The 13,038-nt window shown below is 34.9% G+C and overlaps 1 protein-coding gene across 1 annotated transcript in view; it reads left to right on the forward strand.

Annotated features, from left to right (window-relative positions):
- Positions 1-606: 606 nt before the first annotated feature.
- The window catches only part of LOC150094559 (acyl-CoA-binding protein homolog), a 52,162-nt gene continuing 39,730 nt past the window's right edge, over positions 607-13,038 (forward strand). The window contains exon 1 of the mRNA XM_090411938.1: positions 607-755. Coding sequence (XP_090268064.1) covers positions 741-755 — 15 coding nt within the window. The 5' untranslated portion in view covers positions 607-740. The remainder of the gene's footprint in view (positions 756-13,038) is intronic.

Raw genomic sequence — 13,038 nt, forward strand, 5'->3', positions numbered from 1 at the left:
CGAGCGTAAATAAGGCTTGAAATGGCAAGACGGCAGCGTCGACGTCAACAAATTCTGGTTCACAGAATATCACTCCGAAAGTAAAATTAAGAAAGTATGGAGCAGAATATTTAGATTTCGGTCTTACAAATACTGAAGTCAATGATGAAGAAAGACCATTCGTGTTATTTGTTCGAAAATTTTGGCGACTGATAGCATGAAACCGAATAGTTCATAAGGAGTATGTTAACAAACCTCGAGAGGTCTTTGAGAGAACATGTCATCACATGTTGTCTCCTCAGCTAACCCGCAAGACACTTCGCAACTGAAACATCACATGTTATGGGATAAATCGGAACCATTACTCCATTGCTCTTATAACAGATAGATACATCCGGGAGTCTTTGTAAATGGCATTAGATCCTAAACATCTAAATATTAACCATATCAACTTGTCTGAATGCATGCTAGCTTTTATTAGCAGTGCACGTGAATGAGTTATATATATATATATATATAACTCATATATACTGTATATATATATATATATATATTATTGTTAATTTGTACAGGGTGGCACTTCAATCGTTTCACACCACATTTTTGTTTCTTGCCGCAGGCTAGCGTGACTTTTCCTTGTTGTGTAGTTATAAAGTGAGGCGGTTGTTGCGTGTAAGGTTTTGGGTGCTGGATAGTGTTCCTATTTTGTGAACAATTTTTTTTTTTTAAAAAGAATAAATTACTTTAAAGAGTGATAGAAGATGTCTCTAGATGAGGTAAGAGATGAATAATATAAAATGCTGTGTAATTAAATAATATTTAAGAAGACTATGTACTGTATAATACTTGAGAAAGTATTTCAAATTGCATTTGAAAAAATACAACTTCCATAATTTTGAATGTTATTTTAAATAGGTATATGTGGCTTAGCCATTTGATTATGGAAAATGATAATGGCGATCGTCCATTCCCTCAAGAAATCGGATAAAATAATGTGAATATAACAATTAGTGAGAAGCTTAAGTACACTATATTCCTAAAACAAGTTTAAAAAAATGAGAAATTTCGCTTTGAAATTTCAAATCGAAATCAATTAGGTATTTTTCAGCCGCCTCTCCTCAACGTGTTCTGGATTACTTTTTAGACTGAAGAATCAGCTTTTACATAAGATGATTTTAATTGTTTTGTTAAATAATATTGCATTTAGAGCATGAATGGGCTGTGTTAATTGACTTGATTTATCTCTGTTTCGTTGTATCATACTTAAATCCATATTAGATCCATATTCCTTCACTGAGCAGGTATAGCTAGAAATTGTCTGTTTTCCTCTACAACTTGGTCTGTTTTCCTCTTAAAAAACTTGATAGGTAAAGTATTATGACGTGGCTGAGGTTAACGCAGACTCATGTAGAAACGAGACAGTAAAGCGAAGGAAAGTTATAAGAAAAAAATATCCTCCTTTTGATCGTGCAGTAGAAAAATAAAACTTACTTTTTTTTTCTGTTAATACCCACATGATAATCATTTTATGGATTAAAACCCTTAGTTAATTTCCATATCACAGCATTAATTTTCCAATATTGTTTATCAATTTATCACAACTTGCACTGCTGATGGCAAAATCCTTTATGTTAAAATGCTTCCATATAAACTTCATTGTTTATCCCATCCTTTTGTAAAAATTTCTTTAGTTTCAAAATTGATCGAGTTAATTAACTTTGAGATCAACAGCTTAGTAATTCTTGGACCATAAGTACTCTGACCCATGGTGGCAGCAGGAATTGAAGTGTCTGTATCCACTGTATTCTGGTTTGAGATGTTTGATAATAAGAACTCAATTCTCATCAACACCGGGCTTTAAACGGGTGCTGCATTGTGGTCTACTTGCACTTATTTGTCCAGCTTGCTGGTACTGTGGTTAAGTCAGAAAGTTATTGGAAAACTTTTTATGCAGATTAAGAAATTTCAGTTGAAATATTTGTTGCTTTGGGGAACATAAGTTTTAAAAGGAACGGTGAAATACTGTTTCAGTCCCAGTTTACGCAATTAGAAAATGGCTTATGGAATTCTCTGTTGTTAGAATAAGTTACTGTTTAATCTTTGCTACTTAATGTAGTTATTATACTCTCCTGTGATTATTATGGCAAGCCCCCATACAACTCACACTCATCATACAAGGTTTCTTCTACCTGGCTGTGGTAGAGGAGTAAGAGTGGTGGAATGTATTTCCTGAATGTTGCGAATGCTAAGAGCAGTGATATTGAGGAATATGAGGAATTTAAGTTCAACTATATGAGCAGTACCGTCGACAGGGTGTAGCATAGAGGCAGCCTGCCTCACGGTGCGGCTTAAATAAGAGTGCTCGTTCAGCCATATTGAAGTAGGCACCGTCTACACTAACAAGTGCGGAAAGAAGTTTTTCCAAGCTTAAACTGATTAAAAATTATTTGCGAACAGCAATGACACAAGAAAGATTGGTTGGTCTAGCAACTATATCGATAGAGGTGGACATAGCTTATAATTTAAAATTAGAAGAGCTTATAAACAGTTTTATTGTGTGATATCCCCGTAGAACAAACATTTAATTAATATTATTATGTAATCGCTTTGCATTAATGTTTCTCTTGTAAAAAAATAAAAATAAAAAAATTAGCAATTTTGAGATTTTCTTATATTTTTGTCTTATAATTCATCAGAGGCGATATTTAATTGTTTGCCTCAGGGCGTGATCTAATCTGGCGACAGCCCTGTACATAAGAGTATGCACTATTAACTATTTGAACTGAACTATATGAGGAATTGAGTAAACTTGATGTTATGAAGGCTGTAGGACTTCAAAGTGTATCACTGTGTGTCTTGAGGGAATGTTCCAAGGAGTTCACAACAACTTTAACTTTCCCTTTTAACATGAGTCAGATTTACCCAAGTTCCAAAGGAATATCCTTGGATAAGTTGCTACATGACAAGCTAGTAATTAAACTGGAACAGATGGGTTGAATACTAGATTAGTGCATTGGATTGGAGAATAGCTGTCAGATATGAATGGGCAAGTTGAGTATGAGGGCACGATATTCCAAAAGAGGAAAGCCCCTAGGATGTGTCCATGGGTCTGTTTGGTTGCCATTGCTGTTATAAACACCTGTTACCACTTGTATGTATATGACATCTGGAAAGGTTTGAATGGTGATATATGGTTATTTGCCAATGATGAAAAGTTGGGAATAACTATGAGGAGTACAATGAATGTTGCAAATGGACTTGAATAGACTTTTAACTTAACAAAGTGTAAGGCTTTAAAGTTTTGGAAGAACAGATGGAATGCAGAGTATAAGATTTGTGGGATGATATCTTAGAGGAGGTGGAGGAGATGAGGGATCTAGGGTGTTGCTGGATAAGACCTGAAATTTTGGAGACAATTTTGCTAAAATTGTGAGGACAATACAGTGCATTATAGCAATAACAAGGAGAACACTGGCATGTAAGAGTAAGGATGTTAAGATTCTATTATATAAAGCTTTGATCAGACTGCTGTTCATAGGTTCGGTCACTGGGTTTTTAAAAGAATCAAGAGATGTTGGAAATGGTTCAGAGGCAATTGATTAAAGTGGTCTCTGGAATGCTGAGTATCAAGATGGATTGAGAGAATGCAAATTGCAGAGTATTGGCAAAAAGCAATCTCTAGAAACTAAAAATGGTGTGAGCAAATGGGTGAGAAGTAGAGTTTTTGTTTAGAAAGTTGAAGGTTGGAATGCATTGCCTGGAAGTGTCGTGAGTGTGGAGACAGTGAATACATTCAGGTTACAGTTATGACAAATTGTGTGTGAGAGAGATGGAGGACATCCTGTGATGATTTGTTGACTTCAGAGATGTATAATAATAATAATCTATCATACTGAATGGAGGTCCTGAATAATGTGGTCAGCTTTTGCGACAGCCTGAACCCAATGTTAAATATATACCTAGGTGTTTAGTGTTTATATGTTACATAATTTGCAAACACCGAGCTTGCCCATCCTGTAATAAAAAAATTTTTTTCAAATATTGTACTTCAAATTTTCTTATTTTCCTGTCATAGTAGATGAAATAATATGATATTTGGATGTTCCAGAATGTTTAATGCTTTTTTTTAAGCAATGTGTTGGTTGGCATGCCTTTAATGATTGAAATGCAGGCTTCCCATCATGTGAGGGAGCCCAAAAATTGTGAAATTGGTACGAGTGTATATACTGGCATTGTAATCTCCCCCCCCCCCCTCATTAATATATATTTGTATCTATCTCATCTTTACATTTGACAAAAGAAAACAAATTTATAAATAAAAGAATAACATAGCTTTCTTGTACTATGTACATAAGAGCTATTCAAATTTTTCTTTCATTTTAAAATTTCCAAAAGCATGCTCATTTCAAAGTAACAACAGCAGACATAGTATTAAGAAAAGTCAGTAGAGTTAGATCTTTCTGAGCAATAAACACAAAATGTTATATTCAGGCAATGACAATCAAGGAAAAGAAGGAGTAGCCATAGTATTCAACACAAAATACGAGGCTAATCTTCTTGAATGGCAGTCAGTCTCAAGTAGAGTAATGTGGGCAAATATGAGAATGGGGAACTGGACAATGAGACTTATTTGTGCCTATGGTCCCACAGAAGGTTCTACTAAGGTAGAAGTGGAGGAATTTTTTGAGGCTTTAGAAAAAGCAACTGACACAATGAAAAAGGAAAAGTTGGTCCTTGTTGGGGATCTAAATAGTAGAGTAGGAAATGATTGTCAGACATACAAAAATATTTTGGGAAAATTTGGAGAAAAGAGCAAAGCTAATAATAATGGCAAATATCTGTTGGATTTCTGCTCAGGACATGGACTGGTTATTACTAACACCATGTTCCAACATAAAAATGTGCACAAATTCACATGGAGAGAAGAGGCTAGGAATAAGAAAAGTCTCATTGACTATGTTATTGTTGATAGTGATGTTTTCTCCCTGGTGCAGGACACCAGAGTGTACAGAGGATTTGAAATTGGAAGTGATCACTATTTAGTCTTGAGCAGGATAAAATTGAATTTCATATTGAAAAGAATAACATGTAAGAAAGTTTTAAAGCGAATAAAAGTTGAGCAGCTCTCAGATGTGAACTGTAGACTAAAATACAGAAAGATTATTGAAAAGAAAATGAAAGAGTTTGAGAACAGGAATCAAACCTTGGAGATTCAGTGGCAAACTCTGAAAGAAACATTGATTGATTCTGCCAGAGAGGCATGTGGTGAGGTTGTCTGCAAGGATAAAAAAATCAGAACTCCCTGGTGGACACAGGAAGTTAAAGAGGCAGTGAAGGAAAAGAAGAAAGCATATCAAAAGTTTCTGTCAAATAAGTCAGCTTTTACTCTTACAGAATACAGAGACAAATGTAAGAAAGCTAAACAGTGTGTAAAACTAGCTAAACAAAAGTCATGGGAGGACTTTGGCAAGAATATAGAAAATAAATATCAAGAAGGTGGCAAAATATTCTGGAGGTTGTTGAAGAAGCTTAGGAATGGAGGAAAGAGTGCTGTAAAAGGAATTAGAGATGATAAAGGTGAAATGAAAACAGGAGAAAAAGATATCCTTGAAGTATGGAGTAATTACTTTGAAAAACTGCTAAATGAAACAAGCAGTGATGACAGCACAGTGATAAAAAACACTGACCAGGCATGCAGTCAGGAATACATATCCATACTTGAAGTAGAAAAAGCCATCAAAGGCTTGAAATGTGGAAAGGCAGCAGGAGTAGATGATATTCGACCAGAAATGCTGAAGTATGGTGGTATAAGAGTCTTACAGTGGCTGCACTGCATAGTTCAGAAAGCCTGGACAGAGGGACGAATTCCCGATGATTGGAGTAGAGCTCTCATAGTACCCATATATAAAAAGGGAAATAAAACTGAATGTGAGAATTACAGAGGTATTTCCCTACTGAGTGTTCCTGGCAAGATCTATGCAAGTATACTTGAGAAACGGTTGAGAAGAATTGTGGAAGAAAAGCTTGGTGAAGAACAAGCTGGATTCAGGCCAAATAGAGGCTGTCAGGATCAGATCTTCACTTTACGACAAATAGTCGAGAAAGCATGGGAATATAACAAAGATCTGTATTTAAGTTTTGTCGATTTGGAAAGGGCATATGACAAGGTGCCAAGAGAGAAGCTATTCAATACACTGCAGTTATATGGTGTCAGTGGGGCATTATATCAAGCAATACTTAGTCTTTATTTGAGTTGTGAGTCAGCAGTTAGAATTGAAGGAAGTACAGGAAGATGGTTTAATGTTAAATCTGGTGTGAGACAAGGATCTACATTATCCCCTCTGTTATTCATTATCTATATGGATCACATTATGAAGGAATGTGGTATTAAACCTGATATCAAAATTGGAGATGTTAATGTCAGCTCTTTGCTTTATGCGGATGATGTTATACTTCTAAATAAATCCGCTACAAGTCTGCAAGATTCTCTGACTAAATTGAATAGCTATTGTAATAGATATGGTATGAAGGTCAGCAATAAAAAGACAAAGACAATGAAAATAGGCAGAATCGTTGAAAATGTCAACTGTGTTGTGAATGGAGAACCTGTGGAACAAGTAAAACATTTCAGCTACTTAGGCACAATTTTTAGTGAAGATGGTAAACTAAATATAGAAATAGACAATAGAATCAGCAAAGCTGGTTCTATTGTCTATTCGTAATTTAGTAATATTCCCACGAATATTATTAAATATTCGTGGGAAGTCAATTGAATAAATTCATATGGAATAAGAAAGAAATTAGTCGGAACACTAAATTAGCTATATACAAGACTGTGTTCAAACCAATTTTAACTTATGGATCTGAGAGCTGGGTAAGAAGTAAAACACTTGACCAAAGACTAGAGACCGCAGATATGAGAGTCCTGAGAAAGATTAGAGGCGTGAACAGATGGCATCAATGGCAATATCATATTAAAAATGAGGATATTAGGAAAGAACTTGACATTGTCAGCATCCAGGAATGCGTTAGCAGAGCTAATCTCAGATGGTATGGTCACTTAAATAGAATGGGAGAGGAAAGATTAGCAAAACAAGTGTTCTCTGCCAGGTTGGCAGGAAAACGACCCAGAATAAGACCAAGATATAGGTGGATTGATACGGTACAAAGTGTCTTAGACGATAGAAATATAAGATCTGATAATGTTGGAGTCTTGACAAGTAACAGACTGATTTGGAGGAAAATGGTAGATAGGAAGTTAGTAATGATGTAATTTTTTCATGTAGTACTGTCATATCCTGTACACCCCTTGAGGGTACATGGCAGGAATTTGATGATGATGAGTAGAGTTAAGTATTTGATGCAGGATGTGAACATCTGATTGTATTAAAAATGAGGCATATAAACAAATGCAGCAGAGGAACCACATTTGTAAAGCTATGGAGGAATATCATTTGGCCAGAAAAAAAGAAAAAAGAGTGCAGAAAAATAGAAAGAAGAAATACTATGAGGATGAACTTAAGGAATTGGAACATCTCAGAAGTATGAATGAAAAGCAGATCTTTCTATCAAAAGTTAAATATTAGTTGGAAAGATTTCCAGCCTAGAGCAACATTATGTAGGGATAAGGAGGGTATAATTTTGAGTGGAAATGAAATGATACTAGGAAGATGGACAGAGCATTTTGATGAACTATTGAATCCAATAATTCATCTCTTCCATATAATCAATTAGATTATAAGGAAGAGATCCAAGATCTAGAAGCAGTTGAACCAGTACCAACAGCTGCAAAATGGAGGCAGCTATTAAAAAACGTAAGAACAATAAGTCCTCAGGAATGGATAGGATACAAGCAGAATTAATTAAAAGTGCAAGTATAGAATACTTTAAGCAGCTGTGTCAACTTAACAACAAAATATGGATTAATTAAACAATTCCAGACAAAAGGAATCTGAGTGCCATAGGTCCCATCCATAAGAAAGGTGATCTAATGTTATGTTCTAACTATAGAGGAATTAATTTACTATGTACAACTTATAAAATTTTCTCTAACATTCTATTTAAGGGACTTATCCCTATGTAGAGAATGTTATTGCTGATTATCAGCGTATATTCTGTCAAGGAAGATCCACAAATGATCAGATTTTTAATATATGCCAATTTCTTGAAACATATAATGAATTTGGAATTGAAACACACCACCTTTTCATAGATTTTAGAGCTGCATAGATAGATCTAACTTATTTATTGATGGAGGAACTACAGATTTCACGAAGACTTATTGCTTTAGTTAAAGCTGCAATGAGAAATACTCATTGTCAGATCAAAATTCAGAACATGTTGTCTGATCCAATATATATAAAAATGGTGTTCGATAAGGGGATGGCTTAGCTTGCTTACTGTTTAACATAGCACTTGAAAAGGTTTTCAGAGATGCTGGCATTAATACAAGGGGAATTATTTTCTACAAATCAGTGCAAATTATGGCATGTGCAGACAATATCGATATTATAGGAAAGACATGAAAAGCAATGAAAGAAACTTTCATCAGTTTAGAAAAGATGGCAAAGAAGATGAATTTGCAGATTAACCAAAAAAAAACAGCCAGTAACTAGAAAGATTTATGATAATAATCCTTCTCAAATTGAAACTGGTTCCTTTAAATTTGAAATTGTATATAGTTTTATATACTTGGGATCAGAAGGTAATTGTAAAAATGATATCAGTACTGAGAATCAGAGATGTGTCCTTTCTGCAAATAGATGTTTCTGTGGACTTAGGAAACACCTAAAGTCACATCTGATCTCAAGGAAAAACAAAGATAATGATGTACAAAGTACTTGTAAAACCAATGTTAACTTATGCCTCTGAAAACTGGTATTATCAATGGCAGACGAGATTGCTAGGTCTATGTGAAAGAAGAGTTCTTAAATATATTTTTGGAGAGAATGGTGTGTGTGGAGGAAAAAGATATAACCATGAACTATACAGATTATTTAATGAGCCAGACATTAAGTACATAAAAATGAATAGATTAAGTTGGGCTGGACACATTATATGCATGGACAGTAATAGAATAATTAAGATGTTTTAATGCTAAGCTGGAAGGGAAAAGAAAAATTGGAAGACCTAAATTAAGATGGGAAGATGGAGTGATGCAAGATATTAAGGTTTTAGGAGTCAAAAATTGGAGGATTTTTGCATTGAATAAGGAAGGCTGGCAGAAGTTTTTGAAGAATTCCAGGGCCTGCACAGGGCTGTTGAGCCAATGATGATGCCCATTTCAAAATATAAACTGATTTTGCATAAAGTATTTTTGATATGTACATTTAAAGTAAATTGTTATTATTAGAGACCTCCAGGGAGTTAGGAACTCAGTGGGAAGCAACATACTGCATGCACCAGGCATCATACTTGTTCTTGAATATATACACACAACATTCAATGACAATCCATTCCAATCACATATCACTCTCTCAGAAAAATTTAGATCTTCCCTTCTTAGCGACATTCATTCTGAGCTTCCATGGATGCTCTCTTGTCCTTTCTCCACTCTCCATAAAATAAATAATTCTATATGACCCTTTCAGAAGTTTGTAAGTCTCGATCATATCACTCCTCTTTGCTAGTGTCTGCAGTCTACAAATTCTTAATCTCTCTCTCTTCATAATCAGTATTCCACAATCCTGATATAATTTTTAACACACACACACTCTCACTCACTCACTCACTCCAGAGTCACAACTCATACCAGACCTGCACACAGAAGTCCAATTGAGGTCTTATCAAGGCCTTGTAAAGTGGCAATGACATACTTATCTTTACATGTGAAAGTTCATTTCAGCATTGCAATTATCTTTTGAATTATATTTGCAATCTTTGCTACAAGACTCCTGAACTTCAACTTGCTATTTACTAACACCCCAAGATCCCTAGCCTGATCAGTTTCTTCTATTAAATAAAATAAATATGATAGTATACTTAATTGTACAACTAATGAATATCGAGCATAATGTGGAAAGGTCTTTAAGTACATTATATTGATATTTTCCAAATATAAGTTCTGTTGAATGAATAATATAGGTTATCTTCCTTATCCACAATATATGCAATTAAGTATACTATCATATTTATTTTATTTAATATAATATTTATATTGGTGGGATTATGCTAGAAGAAACTGATCAGGCTAGGGATCTTGGAGTGTTAGAAAAAGTTCCTCTAGTTGGTGACTAGAATTGAACCTAAGTCTTTTTTCAGGTGGCCTAGCAATTAGAAAGCAAACACCACTTCCACTTAGCTACAGGACTTTCCAAACTGTGTTTAAAAAATAATAATAATAAATTAGAAAATATGTACTCAAGACTGGGAGCAACATAAAAAAAAAAAAAAGTATATTCATTATGACTTATTTCCTATTAATTTCAATAACATATTCTTTGAATAATATGTACCAAATTCTGATCTAACTGTCATCCCAGCTTAATTTTAATTACATCACTGGGATTATATTATCCTTTCCTGTTTTGCTGTCATGTGAAATAAGTTATCCCATTTACAATTTTCAGCTATTTAATGCACAAAAATGCTTAACTCAATTTGGCTTTAATACATGTGCCTGAAGACTTTAGTTTCTTTGGTCATACTTCCAAATCATCTTTTTTATCTACACATCCATCTGGTAAAGTTCTCCTCTGCTGCTGTTGAGTACTAATGAATTTTTTACTATTAGTGATTACGAATATTTTCAACTTGATGCCAATAATTTAATGCTAATTTTTGAATTTGAGTTATGATTTTCCCTGCTCTGATAACCTTTTCATTTTTTTCCCATTTTTTTTTTTCATGCTGCAATTTCTCAGAATTGTTAGTTTATTTCCTAATTTAATAAGCCGAAAGGCTATTTTAACCAGCGAACATGTTAATAGAACAGGGGATGGTAAATCCCTTTGTTTTAATAGCTGGGTACGAAACTCGGATCGAAATCCATAGTTTCGTGCGGAAAAAAAAATTTTCTATTTCTATTAACATTTTCGCTGGTAAAATAGCCTTTCAGCTTATTAAATTAGTAATTAACATTAAATATAGGAGTACACCACATCGGCAATTCGATAGTAGAGGTATGTAAGTTCATGTTCACTTAAAACCTTGATATTCCAGGTCTACCTACTCATCGATGAGACCTCAAAAAAGTTTAAACCAGTCTGGGTAGTGGCCTCTTCTCATAATGTAAAACTATATATACATCTCTTAGGAGCTAGGTTTTACATTATGAAAGAATATTAGTCAGTGAGGGAGCTTTGCTTCACCTTTGCATGGAGTTGCCCTGGTGTTGTACAGTGATAATTTATACTTGGGCCTGCCGATGGGTTTTTTCTTTTTCTTTTTTCTTCCCCCCCCCCCCCCCCCGGCATGAAACCCTATGGATTTCAATCAGAGTTTCGTACCCGGCTATTAAAACATAAAGGGATTTACCATCCCCCTTTCTATTATATGTTAGTTTATTTATTGGTTGTTTTAATGTTTTGATTTAAAAAAAAATGCCTTTCTCAATATACTCTAATGCAACAATTTTTTATTTGTCTGACTATGAATATGTTAAGTTTCTTTAGATCTCCTGGGTATAAATTTGCAGATGATTCAGTGCAGAAATATTAGATATTTCTTAGCAAAGTATATTAAAGCCATATTGAGTTCAGCATTTTTGTGCATTAAATAGTTGAAAATTGTAAATGGGGTAACATTAATCGGAAATAAGAGTGATAACGAATATACTTTTTTATGTTACTCCTAGCCTTTAGTATAATAAATTTAGTTTAATCCTTTATTCAAGTGTGAGCAAACAAAGTTTGCGCCTGAAAGTATCTTCAGGACTGGGGTAAGTGGTACAATATCGGGCAACTCGTTGCAAAGGTGGATCAAGCTCACAACACTCCTATCTCAGTATCTCCCATAATGCAAAACACATCTTCTTGTGGATATGTATAATGTTATGCATTAAGGGGAGGGCCACTACCCAGACTAGTTTAGACCTTTGTTGAGGTCTCTTCAGTGGGAGCCAGACCCGAGTGGAGATACCAGGCAGAAGCATTAGCAAGGTCATCTCTACCTGTAGGAGTTGCCAAACGGTGTGCCACCTTTTTATTAAATTACTCTGGATTTAGAGAAAGATGTTGAAAGTTTATTTTTCACTTGGTTAGACTATAATATATTTAGTTTAATCCTTGAGCCACCTAAAAGGTGGCGCACCGTTTGGCAACTCCTATAGGTAGAGATGACCTTGCTAATGCTTCTGCCTGGTATCTCCACTCAGGCCTGGCTCCCGCCGAAGAGACCTCAATAAAGGTCGAAACTAGTCTGGGTAGTGGCCCTCCCCTTAATGCATAACATTATACATATCCACAAGGAGATGTGTTTTGCATTATGGGAGATACTGAGATAGGAGTGTTGTGAGCTTGCTCCACCTTTGCAACGAGTTGTCCGGTGTTGTATCACCTTACCCCAGTCCTGAAGATACTTTCAGGTGCAAACTTTGTTTGCTCACACTTGGATAAAGGATTAAACTAAATTTATTATAGTCTAACCAAGTGAGAAATAAACTTTCAATAGCCTTTACATATTTTTTAATTTATTTTATTACATAGTTTAGAACGGCCTCTAGCCCAGTGGAAGTGGTGCTTGCTTCCTCATTGCTAGGCCATTTGAAAAAAAAAAAAAATAGGTTCAATTCTAGTCATGGACTAGAACTTTTTCTAAGCCTTTCTTCAACTATGTCCTGCGTTAGTCAATTTCTGGCATGGCAAACAGTTTTTTTTCTTCTGCCAGCAACTCAGCTTTTTTGTCCCATAAAAAGAAAACTCAAGAATATGGACCATAGAACCCACACTAGCTTTACACAATAATATATCATGTTAGGGACTACAACATTCATCACTTGTTTGCCAGTTCGAGTGCTTCTTAAAATTAGTGATAGTCTTGTGCCAGCTATCTCTGGCTACCAGTAGAGATTGATCTGTCCATTTCAAAAGTTTGCACTAAAACAGCCTTGTCTACTCCTTA

This window comes from Typopeltis vanoorti, chromosome 22 (genome assembly GCF_054136105.1).
Source record: "Typopeltis vanoorti isolate ZY-2024b chromosome 22, IOZ_Tvanoo_1.0, whole genome shotgun sequence".
Taxonomy (NCBI): domain Eukaryota; kingdom Metazoa; phylum Arthropoda; class Arachnida; order Uropygi; family Thelyphonidae; genus Typopeltis; species Typopeltis vanoorti.